This window comes from Rutilus rutilus, assembly GCF_951802725.1.
Source record: "Rutilus rutilus genome assembly, chromosome: 10".
In the NCBI taxonomy this organism is placed as follows: Eukaryota; Metazoa; Chordata; class Actinopteri; order Cypriniformes; family Leuciscidae; genus Rutilus; species Rutilus rutilus.
In genome coordinates, this window is record NC_140215.1 from 10,247,840 (window position 1) to 10,268,387 (window position 20,548).

The following is a 20,548-nucleotide window of genomic DNA, read 5'->3' on the forward strand; positions in this document are numbered from 1 at the left end:
AAAAGTCCTAGGTGGAGATCAGACGGAAGCGCGCTAGCTCAGCTCTCATTCTGATTGGCCAGTTGTAATGATACCACCTTCGTGACGTGTGGTACAAATATTCAATGTCGTTTATAAATTGTAAAGAAAATATGCCTACAATCTTAAACGATTTTCACTTTTTGTTTTATTCATCCCCTCATCAATTGCCAGATCTAAATTAATTTTAGCAAATACAGCGTTTTTTTTTTAACTCTTGAAAACGAATGTTTCTTTTAAATAAACGGGAAAATAAACAACTGTTAACAATGTAAATTATGTCTCAACAGGAGGTAACTGATTGTTGAACATCTCTTTTAATTGTGTACCATTAAAAAGAGCAATAATGTACCATATACAATACAAAAGATGGAGAAAAACATAATGAGAGATTGTGTGGTAGATTTTTAGTTCTGCATAGACTTGTCTTTGGTCTTCAGTCTCATGACTTGGCATTTTCAATTCATTTCTGTTCAACACAAGATTTTCCAACTAAAACATTCAAACATTATTTATTAAATTAGTGTGTAGATAAAATGACAATAAATAAAATAAGTAAAATAAATAAAAGGCATACAAAGAAATGGTTGTTTTTGAGCACAAGTCATGGCAAAGTGTACGTCAGAACATTGGGACATAGTAAAATTAAATTAAATGCTGACATTTGTTGCCAAGCTAATCTTAATTCAAATGGTGCAAAGCTTACTTATTGAGCTCATGAGGATTTAACATGATAAATTCAAATATAAGCATTGCCAATTTGAACTGAGTGACTATTATAACACAATTCCGATTTATGCAGCAACAATTCAAATGAATTATGAAAAAACATGTCCTATTATGGGCAAATGTATCTCAGTCATTGATTGACAAATGAAATGTACACACCAGAAAAAGTATAATTAAATAAATACATTTGTTCATAAATGCTCCAATGCTACTAAGCCTCAATTCTCGCAGTGATAATTACAATACCCAAGAAAAGGGTCTCCTATATGAGCATAATACAAAGAAGGCTTGCTTTCAATCTAAGAAAACTCAAAATTATGTTAAAACATAGTGTTAAAACGATATGCTCATACAGTCCTTGAGTGAATACCATGAAGGAAAAGGCATTTCAGTTGAGGTTTGATTGAGAGTATAAAACTCTTTCAGTTACATAATAATGAGCCCCTAAAACTGTAAGGGCTCATTCAGTCCAACATTTCAGAATATAAACTTATACATACATCCAGTAAATATGAATTCATACCATTATCACACCATATTTTAGAGTAGATCCTCTAAGCTTCACTATGAAACCAGGAAACGTATTTGCTCCATATATATCACACAATTAATCTCTTCATCAGACTCAAAATGCAAAACACAGGAGTGATCAGTACTACTAAAGAAACATGTATATATTTACATAACTTATTCCATATGCTAAGGCCCTAAAATCAGTGTTCTAGTTAGAGCTGCCATGTTCTCTCTCAGCAAAACCATTAAATGTAACTAATACTGTGTCTTGAAATTATAGCACACTATTACCTAATAAAAATAAACCAAATATTATAACACTAAAATGTTTACGAATGGCAAAAGGTTAAACTTTTATGAACTATAAATTAGTGTATTTAGAAACAAGATGACAGATCAGCATCCACACAGGTTCCTCATTAAACATACCATTAAAAGTAAAATACTAGATAATTGCATTACAGACACCTTCACTAGTCTAACACCTAAACAGTAACAATCTAATCTCTAAACTATCACATATACACAGTGCAACTCCTTGGTATTTGTTCCCAGTTTTGTTTTTAAAATAATGGTTTTTATATTAGCATTCAAAAAAAAAAAAAAAATTCAGTGAAGGCAAACTAATAAACAAACAAATGTTGTCTGATCTCATATAAAGGTCTACAAAAAGCACTTTTCTCTTTTTCTTAACGCGTTGTTCGTGATAGGACAGCCCTTTAGGACCAAATTCTGGCGACATATTTCAAGATAATCAAAGAATCAGTCTTAAATGGGCAGTAAACGATTTTTGAGAAAGTGGATCGGGCCGAGAACCAAAAAACACTCGTAGCCAATCAGAAGTGGGGGCGTGTCCACTCATGATGGGGGAGGAGAGAGAGTAAGCAAGAGGGAGATTTTAAGAAAGACTGTAGAAAGAAAGATGGCTGAGTGACATTACAAAGGAAAAAGGTCAGAGGAATATTACTGGAAAAAGAAGTCTAAGTCACTGGAGAGACCCAAGCGGGAAGGCCTGAAAACGTTGTGTTGTTTCTGCTCCATACTTGAGTAACATTGGTTTTGTTGTTTCACAGAACCAAGATATGCTGTTGTTGTAATGTTAGCTATATTACAAGTACAGTTTTGAGTGGCAAAGTTGTTTGTGGAGCTGGTGTGCTGCTGGTGACGAACAACAAACTCTTGCTTATCTCGTGTACTGTATGTTTTTTTTGTTTCGTTCTTCCTTGTAGTTCATTTGACATCTTTTTCGCAAAGCTTTATTTTGCTTTGCTTCAGCTATGATAAACAGACATCCACTCTTGCGTTGCGCGTTCATGCATTTTTGGGGGCGGAGCAAAGAAGGAAGGGGTGTGTTTTTTTGCGTTGATTTCAAATATCAACAGCGTTCCTCAGAAATCACTTACTGCACCTTTAATCAAAACTGAATTTTGTATATCCGATAGTTGTGATAAAACTAAATAGGAGGTCCACAAGTCTGAGACCACTAATGACAATGCATTGTTTTTTTTCATTTAATTTAGTATAAAATGTATTACAAAAGATATAACATCAGCATAACAATTCTGAGTCAAAAGTTGAATTAAAAATGTTAATACATTTCAGAATTTCTAAGTATTTGGTTTGTCATCCTTTGACATGACAGCAGCACCCAAGCTATACAGACATGATCAATTTGTTTTTCTTTATTTTTCATAATATCTTTCCTATTTAAAATGTTCTCAAAATCCTAAAATGTTCTATTTAACTACAAATATTATTTTTTTGTGTTTAATCCAAGCTTTTCAAAGTAATCTCAGACTTCTGGACTGTATATGAACCAATAAAACGCTTTTAAACCTCTTCTAACGTATTTATCTTACACAATAGCAACATTCAAATTTCCATAAATTATCAAAGAAACTATTAAATTCAGCACTTTCACTAACCTTAACAGACATCTCACTTGCCCTTCTCCATGCAAATTCACAAGCATCGTCAGTCACATGACCTGATATACGCTGATCAAAACATTACCAGCAGCAAGTACTTTCACAGAACAGCAGAGGAGCACCATGAGCTGAACACTAGAGAGAATATCTCCCATCATTCTCAGCCAGATGCCTATGTTATGACCCAAAATGTCATCAAAGAGATCATTAATTAGCACCTGCATAACTGTGCTGCACGAACGCAGCTTCCATGACTATGGCTTCACATTGGATCTACAGCTCGCTGGCACCTGACAGCCAGGCAAGGAGGAGTGCAATCAATGGCTTTTCAATCCCATCCACAGTCCACACCTCTGCATAGAGAGAACAGTTATCAGATCACAGACTACCCTACAGAAGTGATGGCCGTTTTGCCCTCCACAGCAGCTAAACCTCAAGGGAAGCCTGTCGCAGCAAGCCGTCTGTATTCACCCGTTCCACCAGGACTAAATTCAGTCCCTGCCACAGAGGACAAACCCGATCAGCAGTGGAGTAAGACTTAACAGGAGCTGCCATAAGTTCACCACCAAACAGGAAGATCTGGAACAAGGATCTGAAAAAAAAAAAAAAAGGAATTATATTATAATATGAAATACATGCATCTTTTTTTGCAAACAAACATTTTACTGCCTTTGAACCTTGTTATGTACATTGGCGGTCAAAAGTTTGGAAGTCTCTTATGGTCTCAGAGGCTGCATTTATTTGATGAAAAATACAGTAAAAACAGCAATACTGTGAAATAATATTATCTTGGGGTTTCCATCCAGTGTTTTTTATACAAAATCCCAAAATGCACATACAAATAGGTGAATGTAAACAGCTAATGTGGTTATGTGAAGCATGTCAGACAGTAACTCACCTAAGCGAGCACTCTTGGTGGAGTTTAGAGGGGGCATCTCATGAGGGAGGGGGCAGTTGCTACAGAAGTCAGAGCAGGTGGGGCAGATGAGCTGCCCGCTGTAGACCCATCCATTCATTCGTATGCTCACGCTGATCACCTGACCAGTACGAACACATGGATAGGACTCGTTCTGCACCCAAACCAACAACCCTTGGGCTGTACAAGTCACCTGCACCACAAATCACAGTTTCAGTACACATAAATCATCAATTTCCCATGTTTTTTGGGGTTTCTTTTGGTTGAATTTAAACACGAAAAGCTGAGTTTGAAAAAAGACGAACTATAAGACATGAATCAAAGACTCTCTTTTTCTTGTTGAATGAAAGCTACGTGAACTGAACTTGAGCAGCAATCTGTTTACTGTTTTTTTCTTCTTCATCAATTGTCATGTGAGGCAAAGAAAAATACAAACTCTGTGTGAAAATGTAACTTTGTGTAACCGTTTTTTTTTTTTGCAAAAGGTTTCTTAAAATATATTTTTTTTGACCTGAAACCCTTCAGTCTCTGAATGTGTGTCATTTAAGCCCTATTCTATGCTATTGTGGGTATTGGAAGGAATTTATTTTGTGTAACAGTGGTTTGAGCTATTTTCGGGGAAACTGAACTTCATTACATATATATTTTTTTTTTTATTGACAAGTTTTGACTTGTCTGGCTCCCAAACAATTTAAATTAAATTTACATTTATTAAATAACAAATCTGATTTGGGGCAGTCGCCGTTACAACATAATGCCCCAGTTCAAAGTGAAAAGAAGATAAATGCTTTTATTATTTTCTGTAAATTGTATTTACACAAAAAACTCACACACACTTATACTTCCATTCAGAGAAATTAAAGAAATTAATACTTTTATTCAGCAAGGATGCATTAAATTGATCAAACGTTATAGTAAAGACATTCATAATGTTATAAAAGATTGCCTTTTCAAATAAATGCTGTTCTTTTGAACTTTTTATTCATCAAAGAATCCTGGATTTTTTTTTTGTCGTTTTCACAAAAATGTTTTCACAACTGGTTTCAACATTGATAATAATAAGTAATATTTCTTGAGCACCAAATCAGCATATTAGAATGATTTCTGAAGGATCATGTGACACTGAACACTGGAGTAATGATGCTGAAAATTCAGCTTTGCATCACAGGAAATCAGGAATACATTATTATTACATTAGATTATATAAAATACATTAAAATTAACTAAATTTACTTGCATTAATTAATAAACTAAATGCAGCCTTCTTTCAAAAACTTTTTTTAAATCTTACAGAGCCCAAACTTTTGAACGGAATTGTATATAAAATGAGTTCACCCCTCAAAGCTAATATTGTTACCTTATAGCAACCACTGCCCCAGTCTGGGTAGGTCATTAGCTTGGTGCACTGCTCCATCACGAACGCTGACTTTTGGTACAGACACACTGATCCTGGGCCGTACTGTTCCGCCCCATAGTTTCTCCATGTGGCTAAAAAAGCAAACCCCAATACAGTCTCAACAGTTGTAGTATGGAAGAAGAGTTTACATCCCAAAAAAATACTGAAAGGATGTGAGGGAGAGGCATCTCACCTGGCTGGTTCTCATGTACCCTGCAGTAAGAGCTGCGCTGGTATTCCCCTCCAACGTGCCAACTAAACTCCTGGCTAAAAGGACAGTAGTCTGCAATATCCACGGCCCCTCCATACGCTGATAAATCCGCCTCAGGGACGCCAGGGATATGGTCAAAATACTACAGGATGGAGAGGGTTTATCAATATGATTTAATCCAGAGGTTCTCTAACAGCTGACAGGACAGGAAAGTTAAAATAATGACATCATCTCATCTGACCGCAGATACTGAATCAGGACAACACGTTTATCTCAGGCATTCTTTACTTACCTGTAACTGCGCCTGACATTTACATCCTGGATTTACACAATTAAAAAGCAACCAACGGGTATCCTGTCAAGTGGATAGTCATTTTCACAATAGTCATTGATTTAAGTAGAATTAAAGGAAAACAATGTTAATGTTTATAATATTTTAATGTGGGAACAGTAGATTGAGGATTGAGTGAAGATTACACACAGGCTCTTCACATTTGCATTTCTGCTGATCTTACCTGATACTCCACAGGAAGTGAATGAGGAAACTTTTGCAGGTTGCACACGGCCACTGCCAGCTGGTCCTGCCTGCAGGTGAGCTGCAGAGGTGCGCTCCTCACAGAATCACAGTACGGGCTCAGTGCTGGCCTCCTGTTTTATTCACACAAGGCAAAACCCCATCAGAGTCAGGTGTCAACCTTTTCCACTATACTATACACTCACCTAAAGGATTATTAGGAACACCATACTAATACTGTGTTTGGCCCCCTTTCGCCTTCAGAACTGCCTTAATTCTACGTGGCATTGATTCAACAAGGTGCTGAAAGCATTCTTTAGAAATGTTGGCCCATATTGATAGGATAGCATCTTGCAGTTGATGGAGATTTGTGGGATGCACATCCAGGGCACGAAGCTCCCGTTCCACCACATCCCAAAGATGCTCTATTGGGTTGAGATCGGGTGACTGTGGGGGCCATTTTAGTACAGTGAACTCATTGTCATGTTCAAGAAACCAATTTGAAATGATTCGAGCTTTGTGACATGGTGCATTATCCTGCTGGAAGTAGCCATCAGAGGATGGGTACATGGTGGTCATAAAGGGATGGACATGGTCAGAAACAATGCTCAGGTAGGCCGTGGCATTTAAACGATGCCCAATTGGCACTAAGGGGCCTAAAGTGTGCCAAGAAAACATCCCCCACACCATTACACCACCACCACCAGCCTGCACAGTGGTAACAAGGCATGATGGATCCATGTTCTCATTCTGTTTACGCCAAATTCTGACTCTACCATCTGAATGTCTCAACAGAAATCGAGACTCATCAGACCAGGCAACATTTTTCCAGTCTTCAACTGTCCAATTTTGGTGAGCTCGTGCAAATTGTAGCCTCTTTTTCCTATTTGTAGTGGAGATGAGTGGTACCCGGTGGGGTCTTCTGCTGTTGTAGCCCATCCGCCTCAAGGTTGTGCGTGTTGTGGCTTCACAAATGCTTTGCTGCATACCTCAGTTGTAACGAGTGGTTATTTCAGTCAAAGTTGCTCTTCTATCAGCTTGAATCAGTCGGCCCATTCTCCTCTGACCTCTAGCATCAACAAGGCATTTTCGCCCACAGGACTGCCGCATACTGGATGATTTTCCCTTTTCACACCATTCTTTGTAAACCCTAGAAATGGTTGTGCGTGAAAATCCCAGTAACTGAGCAGATTGTAAAATACTCAGACCGGCCCGTCTGGCACCAACAACCATGCCACGCTCAAAATTGCTTAAATCGCCTTTCTTTCCCATTCTGACATTCAGTTTGGAGTTCAGGAGATTGTCTTGACCAGGACCACACCCCTAAATGCATTGAAGCAACTGCCATGTGATTGGTTGATTAGATAATTGCATTAATGAGAAATTGAACAGGTGTTCCTAATAATCCTTTAGGTGAGTGTATATTTAAGTCTATGAAACTCCCATTTCTCTAGATAATGTACAGTAAGACACTGGGATCAATCAAAAATAAAGAACTCGTGCAAATGTACAACATTCATAATCTGTTTGGGTAGCAAGTTTGATTCCTACAGAAAACATGAACTGATAAAATCTATCATTTTTATGCACTGGTATGCCATTTTTTGGATAAAAGCATCCGCCGAAATGCATAAAAGGAAGTCCACTTACTACAACAACAGATTTATTCGAGAGTGCACACAGAGTTGTATTATGCATTTTTATATATTTTTTATTTATGCATCTCACATATAAAAGCTTACGTATGGCGGTGTTGGTCTATCCAGAATTTACAGCTTTTCATCACAAAGTCGCACCCCAAACCTCTTCCCCACTCCAGGTTCTCTGCCATACTATAATTGGCCTTGTACCACCTTAAAACATAAGATAGCACAGAGGAGTCACTCACAAGACAACCTTACAATTCAGGTACTTAAATTCCACTTAAATATGAATGTTAACACATGAATCAACTGCATTAGCGATGAGCAACAATACTTCTCTTACCCGGTATCCTCCATTATGGCCAAAGTAATTCTGGAAAACACTCTGTTCTGGGTGTGAGATCCAGTCATTGCCTCATTCTGTTAGAATAAAACATTCTGAAATTAGACAGTACTTTGACAGTACTGACACTGAAACTGTTTAGCGTACGTCTCATTACCTCTAACAGACGTTTTTCCCAGTGGTTGAACTCTGTTCCAGCACCTCCCTGGTTCTCCAGTTCCATGCCCTCTAGAATCGGGCAATCAAAATGGCTCCTGGCTTCCTCCTGTTAAAACATCAAAACAAATCATGTAGCGCAATGGACTATATGCATGAAGTTCCTTTAAAAGGAAATAAATAGAAATACTTACCACTACACGTGGAGTGGCCAAAAGATGGACGGTGTGTCTAACCATTTGGCCACCGCGGATGTCCCACAGCCGAGTTGCTCTTTTAATGACTTTATCACTCCACTGATATAACCCTAAGCTGAGAGAGAGATATAGAAATAAATAAACACAGTGTATGTCAGGGCTCTATACTGTGACTAAATGTTTGCATTTTGTGACCTCTTTTTCTGCCGGTGTGACTGAATTTTGTTAGAGGTGAATGGTAATAACTGATAAGCGCTGACATTTCTGGTGCCACTGCTTTCAAATGTTAAAACATTATCATGTTATATGTTTGGCAACAATTCTTCTAACCCTAATTGATGGGAGTGTGTAGCTTTTCATTTCTTAAACAACCATGTAGGAAGAAACATCATGGTCATATTCCATAATGACAATGTCAAGATTCAGCAAGCTGAAAGTGTGAAAGAACGGTTGAGAGGGAGCATGAAGAATCATTTCCACACGTTACCTCTGAGTCCAGATCGTAAATTCATTGAGAGTCTTTGGGATGAGATGGAGGAGACTTTACAGAGTGCTGGACTCTTGCATTGTCAATACAAGATCTTGACCGAAAATTGATGCACCACTTGATGGAAATAAACGTTGTGATGTTATTTCCATCAAGAGGTGCATACATTTTTGGTCAAGATCTTGTATTGACAATGCAAGAGTCAAGCACTCTGTTTTTTCGTTGTTGTTTTTTGGAAGTAGCATTACATAGGCTTGACAGTTTTGTATATTTATGTAAATATTTTTAAATAATATTTCAAACTGAATTGAAATGAATATACAAACATAACCATCACCTTTCATTGTATGCAGGCAGACCACTTGCAGAACGTGGTGTCAAAGGTTTCCCATCATCATCATGGTAAAACGCAAAGAGTCCTGCTGAAAAACCCTAAGAGACAAAGCATATAATTGAACAATCTATAAAAACTATGAAGCTCTTTCATGGTCTCTTCGTGATTTAATGTTGTTACCAGGGCATGTATGATCTCGTGTTTGACTGTGGAAAGCATTCCTTCAAACTCCTGAGGTTGAGTGGAGATCATATTGGGACACAGATTGGCATATCCAGCGATGGGCCTGTATTAAGAAATTCTGTGCTTACTATCAGCAGCACACTAGACCACAGCAAATCAAAAATCACCTACATTCCTACTTGCCATTACCTGTCCAGTTCAGACTCCAGCTGGCAGTACGCCGCATAGGCTACGATGTTCTCTTGTCCACAGCGCTCTGTGGTCATCGCACTCACGTACAGCACAAAATCTGCCCTCGCCACCCCCTCACCATCGGGAGGACCGGCGGGACCGCAGGACTTTCCAGACTCACTGCAAACCCTGCATTGCTAAAGAAGAAGATGTCGTTCAAATACATATTAACTTTCAATATAATCATATTTATCAATATTACTATATTTTTCCTTTTTTAGCTTTAAAAATGTAAACATGATACTTCTGTATATATTAGTAGAGCATCACAATCGGGGGAGGAATTAATTTCTTCTGACAATTTGCTTCCCTTGCTTGGCGTTTGCGTACTTTGTCACAGATGAAGTGGATTAGATGCAATATTTGTCAAATACACACGTTTCAGACGTTTTCATGCTGAAGTTTCCTAGTTTTATTGTATTAAGTTTCTTGTGAATTATGTAAATACACCATTCCTATTTAACTTATTTCTGTTTTAAAGCCTCATCCTTTTAACACCAACAAATCACACAGTAAAATCTGACCACATTTTAATAAAGGACCCCTCAAATTATTAGGCTGATAGAGACATTTCATTTTGATTTTAATACAATGCTCATTATGCGCCAACGGGTAGACTAAATAGGCTTTATTGGGAATATCAAACAAGTATGACATTTGTATGCGGAACACTGCTCATATTAAAGGGAGAGTTCACCCAAAAATGAAAATGCTGTCATCATTTACTCACCCTCATGTTGTTCCAAACCTGTATGATTTCCTTTCTTCTGCTGAACACAAAAGAAGATATTTTAAAGAAGGTTGGTAATTAAACAGTTGCTGGTCCCCATTGACTTCCATAGTATTTTTTTTTCCTACTATGGAAGTCAATGGGGTCCATCAGTCGTTTGGTTACCGACTTTCTTCAAAATATCTTCTTTTGTGTTCAGCAGAAGAAAGAAAGTCATACAGGTTTGGAACAACATGAAGGTGAGTAAATGAGGACAGCATTTTCATTTTTGGGTGAACTATCCCTTTAAGCAACCATAATGAAAACATGAGGAACAAATGTCTTGATGTTTTTGGACCTCCTAATCTATATGGTTTATATGCAACAAAAAACAGCTATACTATACTGTATATACAGACAAAAAAATATTGAAATAAAAACAAGTAACACATTTTTGGAGGGACCCACCTGCAAATGTTGTTCAGGGACAACAACTGGGCCACACTTGGTGATGTCTGCACATGGTCCCTGACAGTAGCGATGCGGATCATCTCTCTTTCTAAGGTACTGATTGGTTGCACATTGCCTAATAAGTAAGAAAAATATATTGGGATTAAAAACAGACACTAATTAGATTAAGTAGCCACCCAAGCATCCAGAAGGCCAGACCCGAGAGCAATTTTAAGAGGATTTGCTGGCAGACAACACACTAGCTCAGAAGAGATTTACCTGCTCAGCAAAATTGGGCCAGACTGCCTACGAACCCTGAAGGCCTCCTGAAGATAATCAATAGCCTGTGGGAGGAGCTTGTCCTTGAAACAAAGCAGACAAAGATCAATAATGCATGCATGCATCCTATTTAGAGGTAAAAGGCCATTTTTAAGATTTAACAAATAACATTTGACTGATAAAATCTTGACCACAGAAGTCAAAATATACCTTCACAAGGCTGCTTTTGTCTTCATCTAACCTGTGCGAGCAGTAAAGACATTGTGAAGTCAATGCATGGTCACGATAATGTGGCATTCCTGCATTTAATAAAATATAAACCAATAACTAACCCATCCAAGCTGGAGTCGTACTCTATCTGGATCTTTAACTGCTGGTTAGTGCTTCTTTTGATCAATCTATCTGGCTTTAGAAACACTTTATGTATCACCTAGAAGGGCAAACCAGAGAGATTAGATTATTATAAGTATTGGTTAAATAATAGCTCACACTTTGTATTAGGTGTATTTAACTATGCACTACATAAAAATAAGTACAATGTACTTATTGTTCATGTTGTATTGCAAAGCACTTTTGCTGCTACTCGGGTGGGATAGGGATAGGTTTGGGTATGGTATGGTATGGTATGGTATGGGTAGGTTCAAGGGTGGATTAAGAGGTAGGGGAAGGGTCAACAGTACGATTATAGATGTAATTTCCGATATTATTTTAATAACATTCAGGTACTTTTTTAAAATATTATATATATTGTATAAGTACAATGTAAAAACATGAATGTACACAATAAGTGCATTGTATCAAATGAATAATTTAAATGCTATTAGTAGTACATAGTAGTTAAAGACATCTAATATAAAGTGGGACCAAATAATATTAAATAATAGTATTTTATTGATTATTTGAGCAATGGGTAGACTTTCATTTAATGAAAAAATAAGTTTGGACTGCTATACAATTTATTTTGTGTTACACATAAGATATAATAGAGATTTACTAAACAACATGAAGATGAGTAAATTATGAGGGTTTTTTTTTTTTTTTTTTTAGGTGAATTATCCTTTTAATGTGACACCATCCTGATAAATGTCTTTTAAAGGGATAGTTTACCCAAAAATGAAAATTGTCAAATTTTTCACCTTCATGTCACATTCTTTCGTCTGTGGAACACAAAAGGAGACTTGAGGCAGATTGACAGCCTCAGTCACCATTCATTTTGAAGGAAAAAAAGATATTATGAAGGCACGTACACCCAAACAATTTGGAACAAATCTCATTTTTTAGGGGGGGGGCAGAAGAATGAATAAAAGAGAAGAGGGACTGACCTCTGTAGGCAGGGGCACTTTATGGTCACAGGTGTGGGTCTGTGCGCCGGTGCTGATGAAGATGATGATGGTGTTAAGGAGTAAAGCGGATGTAGCTGATCGAGGCTGCCGCCATCCTGACGCCATCATTTAAACCGTGACATTAACAGTCATATCTCCGTCCTGTCATGCTGCAGAGAGCCCTTCGATACCGCACAAAATTGAGGGATATTCTGTGAGAAAACTAGCAGTTCATTAAACCGGCTTCACCCATAAACCCAGAGCAACGTGAATACAGAAACAACGCTTCACCATGTCAAAATAAAAGTCTGCACCCAACATAAATGTAATAATAATAATAAATAGTGTAGATTCTGCACAAATCTTCTGCAACGAACTTACGATGTACTAAGCTTACCCAAAAAATGAAGGACAGTTGAGGCACCCACTGACTATATAATGTCAATTATATATTTTTTGCCTATATGGAAGTCAGTGGCTACTGTCAACTGTCTGTTTACCAACATTCATCAAAATATCTTCTTTTGTGTTCAACAGAAGAAAGAAACTCATTCAGATTTGAAACAACATGAAGGTGAGTAAATGCTGACAACATTTAATTTTGAGGTGAACTATCCCTTTAACACTTTGCTCACATGGCCTCAGAGAGTGGTGTCTACTTTGGGACAATAAAAGTTATTTTAAATAAATTCAATTCTAATTTAAATACAATTTTGTGTAAAATGTAAAATTGACATTATAACACTTAATATTTGAAGAATGAGTCAAAAATAGTTAAGAGATTATGTATATAGTTATACAATATGCTACACTGTTACTTGACCTCATTACAGTGCATAGTGATTCAGTGGTTTTCATCTTGAACAACAGTAATAAATAAAAAAATTGATAGTTCAATCAAAAGATTAAAAAATAATAATAATTCACACACAAAAAAAATTCACAAAAAAAAAAATATTGAACAGTATGCAGTTTGCCCAACAACATTAATCCAAACTGATTTCAATCAGTGCAAATCATACAAAAAATGATAACACGTAATTCAGACATTCAGATATAATTGCAAACCAATAAACCAAAATATAAAAATTTTTATTTTTTGAGAGTATAGAAAATCAAATTTAATTGCAGAATCATCTACAGTATACAAAGCCTTGGTCACATGATTAAATGAGTACAAAAATGAATTTAGTATTCTGTAGATAATATTTTAAACAAATCCAAATGAACTGAATAAAGTAATCTGTAGATAATATTCTAAACAAGTCTAGACAAATCAGTCCTACCTCCTAAAGAGCAGCAAACAGGTTTGTTTCAAAGAAATATGTGTCTATATAGGCTGTGTCAGATATTGCTTATTTGAGGCACAGGTACACAGTATCTGACTCAGAGTTTGAGTTTCCCAGCCAGTGAGCTGCAGGGGTAAAGCCGTGAGAACCGTCCCAGCGTCCACACAGGAAACACATTCCTGTAAGAGGTGTAGCTGATGGCACAGCTTTTATTGAACACTCCAGAAATGTTCTCCTGAAAAGAGGGAAACAACCGAGCACATTTTATTAGACAGATTGAGAGAACTCGGATGAATTATGGAGACAAGGGAACAGCATTGCTCACCTGTGGCCAGTCTCCATTGGGCAGCTGCTTATCAATCAAAACTTGAATGCCTTGCTCAATCACTCTAATGTCAGGGTACCTAAAAAAAAGAAGAAAAAAAAAGACATGTTTTTTGTTTTGTAAATTAAGGATGCACTTCTGTAAAGGTATCTAAAACCCCTATACCTTACCTGACAGCCATCAACCCCAGCAAAGCCCAGCAAGTGTTGTGGATCTGTGAATTCTTGCTCTGAACGTAGCATCGCTGCTCACATGACTCAAAGTCCTCTCCCCAGCCTCCATCCTCCATCTGTTTCGACAGAAGGAACTCACAGGCATGTTTCACCTCCACACAAACAGATCTGCAACACAAAAAAGACATGAATGAGGATGCTAAAGTTGCCATATTATGCAATAACACCATTTATCGTGCACTTCGATCTTTAAAACTTTGCAAATGTTTTACATTTATAAACAGCTATATTACACACTGCATAAAAAGGTAATATCTGAAAAAGCATAATAGGGGCAATGTAAATTAACATCAACATCAGGACACACCCAAACAACATACCCATTTTGGAAAGTGTGGCCCATACATGCAAATGCCTCCAGACCAAACCAGGCTCCATATGTGAAACAGACTCCCCAAGACCTAAGACAAGCAACAAAGGCACTGAGTGTCCAAAGACAATATACTTCATAAACAGACTAAGAAGCAACAGAATAATGTCTCTGAAAATAAATGAACCAACGCGTACCCTTCCCATGAGCCATCAGGTCTTTGTACCCTCCTGCAGTAGTCCAGCCCCTGCTGAAGAGTACTCCTATGTGATCAAGTGGTGTGGTTTAACGAAATTATTTTTCTAACCTCAATTATGCTGAAATATTGTGCTTGTGTGTACCTGATCTCTTTTGCTCTGTGCTCAGGATATATACTGTGAAAGTGTTTGAGTGCCTGCATTACAGCTGAGGTGCACTCAACATACGTGTAGTCGATCATAATATCACCTGAGAGAGAGAAAAAAAAGAGAGAGAAAGAATCAGACATGTCAAGACTGATGGAAAATACACTGACAACTGAATATGATATTTTACTGCATGCTCACCAAATACTTCAGAAGGGTTCAGCAGCTCCAGCAGTTTCCCGCCACGTTTGGTCTCATATGTGGCAAACCCTCCATCAGGATTTCTCATGCTAAGCAGCTGAAACAGAATCACAGAGATTTACACAAAAATTACAGCACCGTTCGAAAGTTTGGGGTCAGTAAGATTTTAGTACTTTCATTTAGCATTTTTTTTTTTTTTTTCATCAAAGAAAATAATCCTTTAAAAAAATGTTAAGCAGCACAACTATTTTCAACATTTATAAAAATAAGAAGTTTCTTGAGCACCAAATCAACCTCTTAGAATGATTTCTGAAGGAGCATGTGACTGAATCCTGGAGTAACGGCTGCTTTGCACAGGAATAAATTACATTTCAAAGTATATTCAAATAGATGTTATTTTAAATTGTAATAATATTTCACATTATTTCAACTGTATTTTTTATTAAATAATTGCAGCCTTGGTGAACAAAAGAGACTTTTTTCAAAACCACGAAAAAAGTCTTACCACCCCCAATTTTGAACAATAGTGTATATGATTATTGTGTTTTCTCTGACACAGTTTGTGAGTTTGGATGCGTTTTACTTTGTGATTTCAGTGGAAGGAAGCCGTGGTCGGATGAGCATGAGAGAAGTGCTGCCCTACAGTATGTAGCCTATGTATAACATGAGCCTATGGATAAAAACAGAATTAACTTATACTTGAACCCTCTGTTTCAAGTAAACAAGAAGAAAGCTACAATTTTTTGAGGGACTTAGAGTAAAGACGGGGACTAAAGACAGTCTAACACTGTCTATGTTGTGTGTTGAAGAGATTTGAGTCATAAAGAGGCTCAGTGTGGTATAGTGGCATAAGCTCAGAGCTGGTAACTGGGAGATTTGCTTATTAGGAGTCATTAAACAAGACACTGACTGAACCCTAGGTTGCTCCAATGGGGATTGTTACTATAGTAAGTGTAATGTAAATCAGATTATTGTGGCTCTGTAAGTCAGACAGAGAATGTTAAACATGTTTCTATTGCAAATAAGGCTTTTACCACATTGACAGCATCAAAGAGTCTTTCCGTGGGAATGTTTTCTTTGAGGAAACTGCACTGCTCCTGCAGTAGCATCACAGATTTCAGCCCTTCTGCCGTGCAGTCCGCAACTATCCAGCCACAGTCCCGTGTGCTGAAGGGAAAACCTCCCTGAACCACACAAACTCAAAGTATTTAAGAGCAAACTAAGAATGATTAAGAGAGTTGACATGTATAACAAATGTTTACCTTGTTCATTTGTCTGTAGTATTTCTCATATTCCGGAGGGTTATCTTTGATCTACAATAATGAGCAACTGGTTAGACCTCAGAGAGACCCAATGAATACATTTCAGTCTAAAACCACAAATAACTTTAAATGTTACATCTTTTATACATAAAAAACAACCTTTTGTACAAAATAAATGTTGCAAATTTGTACAAATTTGATTAGTGACCTTGAAAATCCTGCATTTTTTATTTTATTTTACAACATAACTTTACTTTGATTTATTTTTTCAAAACCACAAAACTTTATTAACCGAATTAAAAGAAAAATCTCAAGATTTTCAGTCTCACACTTTTGAACTCCACTGTATTTGGATTTACACATTAGCAAATGCAGCATTGTAAATCCCAACATAGTTTAAAGCTATATACATAAAGAGGCAGTAATAATGAAGAATATGATGTTTAAAAATTTGATTTAATCATGCTCACCTGAGATAGATCAAGGAAATGATGGGCTTGTGTGAGGCACTCTGTAAACCTGGGGATGTCCTGGGCACCTGCCTGTTCAGAAAACAAGCCCAACTGATCAGAGAAATCATCAGTTATGTGCCAGCTTCAGATTTATTCATATTAGATATGTACCTCAAGAAATGCTTGCACTGCGAATGTAGTATCCCATAGCTGTGATCCATTTGTACCCTGATAGAAATATAATTGCAGTTACAATGTTAGTAATACAATTAAAAGTGTTTAACTGATCAGATAAAACAAACTTTAGAACCAAAAAGTTTCGATTTGTTCATCATGACAACAGCTCACCTGCATTTTCATACCATCCAAACCCATCCTGGATCACAAAAAGGAAGACCAAATATTAGTATAATTCTATAATATATACAGCATATAATTAAAATCAGGTCACTAACCATAGGTAGTCAGGAATCCTTGACACATGCTCCTGGAAGACAGGTGATGTGGGTCCGTCCACATACCAGCGTACCAGCATATTGATCGTTTTCGAGATCTGTGAAAACAGATAACAATAAATGATGAATCATTTTGATAAAACATTACAATAATAGTAGGTGAGTGTATTAAGAAAGTAAAATGGAGTCAATATTGATTTCATGCTGACTTTACATTACATAAAACAAAACGTCTTCTCTTTTCTCTCACCGGGCCGATGCTGATACACTTAGTGAAGCGATCGTCTGCTTTAATATGGTCATATAGCTCCTCGACTGCTTTTCCTCTCAGCATAGTGCTGTGATGAGCTTCATACACATTCAGGATCACTGTAAGACCATGTTTGAGAGTGTTATTAACTGAAGTTAATAAAAAGTCTTAAAAAAAAAATCTTCTTTTTTACAGAGATGCCACACTTCTCTCACAATAAGCAATAGTAAGCAAGGTGCTGTGTGGTGTGTACAAGTCACAGGCTGCAATGTTGTTCCTCTGAGCTGGCCAGTCAATAGTTGAGTAATCCTGGACATAGAGCTCCTGTTTAAAAGCCAAAAACAACAACTGTGACTGGAATACTTGAGTTCAAAAAGTTAACTGTAAAAACAAGCCTGTTTTAATGTTGTCTCAGAGTGACCTCTAGTGGCGAAACTGTGAAACTTCACCTGTCTTAAACTGAGCACCAGAGGATCTTCATCAGCGGACAGTCTGACCGCATAGCAGTAGCTCATGGGCAAGTAGACCTGCCGACAGTGGCACCATAAGGTGGAGGGATGTGCCGGCACCCAGGATGGGAACAGCCTGACAGAATATATCGCAAAACAAATGCAACTACATAAATGTCTAAAACAAAAGCTTCAATAAGTTTGTGAACTAATAAATTCTCTATGTACCACATCTCTGGTAAGAGCGTATTCATTCCTTCCCAGCTGTATACGTTGAGGATGGCCAACCAGAATTTACCCCAAGAGGGTATGCCAACAGCACCACCTGTAACAGAGCAGGACAATACTGAGACTGGACCACTTTATTTCATTCATTGCATATGAACATACACGTGACTGTCTATATATCAGCAAACTCAGACCTTTGCTGTATAAAGTATTCCTTGCCCGAACCATATCTGGATCATCAGGCCCAACTCCCAGAATTCTCAAGGTGGTATAACTCAATGCTGTTCCAAAAACAGTAGACTTGTCTTCAATGTGCCTGGAAAATGTATATTTGTGTTCATCATCAAGTCATAAAGTTCCTATATTATCCCAGTAAAGTAAGACATTAAAATGACAAATAATATTAATATTGGTCTGTTTTTAGGACCAAATTTTGCAACATTGTGACATTATATTCATGAAAATTTGACCCCGAATTCTCATTATTGTAATGCATCTGGACAATTTCCTTTTTTACTAGGATTATTCTCATATTCCAAATATTCGTTCATAATTCGTTCATAATAAATTCATAATATTACTCACAGGCCCCAGCCTCCATCAGGCAGCTGCACGGAGCGGAGATATCTAACCATTTCCTGCTTCCATGCATCTGGCAGAGGGATCTTAGCAATATGGCAGGTTATGAGCAGACCTGAAATCCATCAACAAATTGGCAATAAAAGGAAAAATGTAACACAACAAAAGGAATAGCTTTGAAATTTTGGGGGTTTTTTTCAAGGACCGTAGGAACCCTGTATTTATCAGTGTGTGCATTAAGTAGACCTTTATTCAAGTTACTTTATTCTTTTATTATTATTGGCTACTTTATTAGACTCAATAATGCATGGGTTTCATCTAATAACTAAAAGTCTTTCCAATCGGCTTAGCAATAAATCACCTGGAAGTAAGAAAAGGGGTCCACCATAATCCCCGGCCCAATGTCCATCTTCAGCCTGGAGGCGGCTGTAGAAGTCCATTCCCTTCAGTGCAGCTTCTACTGCAGTGCGTGCGGCAGGGGACGCTGAGGTTAACTCACTCTGAGGTCAAAGAAAAACAGATTAGATATGAACATGAATATATAAATAAACTGCATAACATACACATTTGTCTGTAATGTAATGTTTACCGTATCCAGTCCCAGAGAGTGAGACTCCAGCATACTCTGCTGTCTGTCCATGCTGTCTGCCTCCTCAATGTACCTCCAGGTCTGTCTGCCCTCCACATTACACAACCTCCAGCGGCTGAGATCCGTCACCGGCTCAGTCTTATAGGGGCCCCCCCTTCTCCGCAAACATCTGAATAAAAACATATAATGTTACACATTTGGATGGGCATTTTTAAAATATAAAACCACAATAACATTTTTCAAGTAATTTACAACAGGTACATGTTTAAAAAGTTCAGTTGTTGATGTGTATATGAATATACACTAAATATGAATATATATGAAAATATTTGAATGGAAGTGTAAGTTTTTTTTAAGAACAAAAGCTCCCTTCTTTTTTTTTATTACTTTATTTAAAATTTGGTTAGATTTATCAGTAAAAACCTGGGTATAAAATACATATATTCTCTTCGTTAAAATAAATAAAACACCTTCATATTATATTATAATAAAGACAACATTAACTGATATGCATATTGTCTGTATTATCGGGCAATGACATTTTGAATACTACCACTGGCACTACTACTACTACTACTAATAATAATAGTAGTAATAATAATAATAATGTTATTTAAAACCAAAATCGTCAGCGATTGGTTTGTTTGACGCGTCTTAAATAAATGTATTTGTTTCAGATCTGCGTGATTTTAAAATAACATATGTATTCACAAATATGAAACAATTTATACTTACGTTCCCTCTGTCATCTTTGAAGTGCAACAGCAAAACTTGTAAACTGAAAAGAACCAGTCATATTTCAGCTGATTGGGACGATAAACGCCTCCTTCAAATCGCCCTGGGAAACGTAGTTCTTTATTCACCCCCAGATCGTTCTCAAAACGGTAAAAGAACGCAAAGGAGCTTCATCCCTAAACTACGTTTCCCATAATACATAGCGCGGCCTTCCGAGCGTGATATCGAATGGAGAGACATGACCAGAGGACAGGTCCTCCAATAAGCAGTTAGAAACATAGTAAAATG

The 20,548-nt window shown here is 37.2% G+C and overlaps 2 protein-coding genes across 2 annotated transcripts; both read right to left on the reverse strand.

The window, feature by feature from the left end:
- Nucleotides 1-184: 184 nt before the first annotated feature.
- On the reverse strand, nt 185-12,806 carry lmln (leishmanolysin-like (metallopeptidase M8 family)). Its single transcript, XM_084422099.1, has 17 exons — nt 12,560-12,806; nt 11,570-11,667; nt 11,448-11,478; nt 11,238-11,320; nt 10,977-11,094; nt 9,758-9,936; nt 9,566-9,671; nt 9,389-9,483; nt 8,562-8,679; nt 8,369-8,476; nt 8,212-8,288; nt 7,968-8,078; nt 6,227-6,359; nt 5,694-5,853; nt 5,462-5,592; nt 4,087-4,297; nt 185-3,780 (listed from the first exon to the last, which is right to left on the reverse strand). Exons 1-17 carry the CDS (start codon nt 12,686-12,688, stop codon nt 3,680-3,682), a joined length of 1,989 nt encoding a protein of 662 aa, XP_084278225.1. The 5' UTR covers nt 12,689-12,806; the 3' UTR covers nt 185-3,679.
- An 829-nt stretch (nt 12,807-13,635) lies between these two features.
- Nucleotides 13,636-20,365, reverse strand: lss (lanosterol synthase (2,3-oxidosqualene-lanosterol cyclase)). The gene is made up of 22 exons (XM_084422267.1): nt 20,261-20,365; nt 19,526-19,694; nt 19,298-19,436; nt 18,943-19,051; nt 18,552-18,673; nt 18,358-18,454; nt 18,130-18,265; nt 17,896-18,004; nt 17,681-17,799; nt 17,431-17,528; nt 17,324-17,351; nt 17,147-17,203; nt 16,994-17,065; nt 16,524-16,574; nt 16,296-16,445; nt 15,262-15,358; nt 15,058-15,163; nt 14,914-14,979; nt 14,727-14,807; nt 14,344-14,514; nt 14,174-14,252; nt 13,636-14,083 (listed from the first exon to the last, which is right to left on the reverse strand). The coding sequence occupies exons 1-22, from the start codon at nt 20,272-20,274 to the stop codon at nt 13,946-13,948; spliced, it is 2,208 nt and encodes a 735-aa protein (XP_084278393.1). The 5' UTR covers nt 20,275-20,365; the 3' UTR covers nt 13,636-13,945.
- Nucleotides 20,366-20,548: the final 183 nt, after the last annotated feature.

Bases quoted from the DNA above. Each gene is read 5' to 3' on its own strand.
- lmln (XM_084422099.1), bottom strand. From the start codon at position 12,688: ATGATGGCGTCAGGATGGCGGCAGCCTCGATCAGCTACATCCGCTTTA. The intron at 8,477-8,561 runs GTAAGTATTTCT...ATGTTTTAACAG, and splicing joins TGGCCACTCCACGTGTAGTG to GAGGAAGCCAGGAGCCATTT. The intron at 8,289-8,368 runs GTAATGAGACGT...TTATTCTAACAG, and splicing joins GGGAAAAACGTCTGTTAGAG to AATGAGGCAATGACTGGATC.
- lss (XM_084422267.1), bottom strand. The intron at 19,052-19,297 runs GTGATTTATTGC...GATGGATTTCAG, and splicing joins ACCCCTTTTCTTACTTCCAG to GTCTGCTCATAACCTGCCAT. The intron at 17,800-17,895 runs GTGAGAGAAGTG...ATGGTCTTACAG, and splicing joins CTTGCTTACTATTGCTTATT to TGATCCTGAATGTGTATGAA.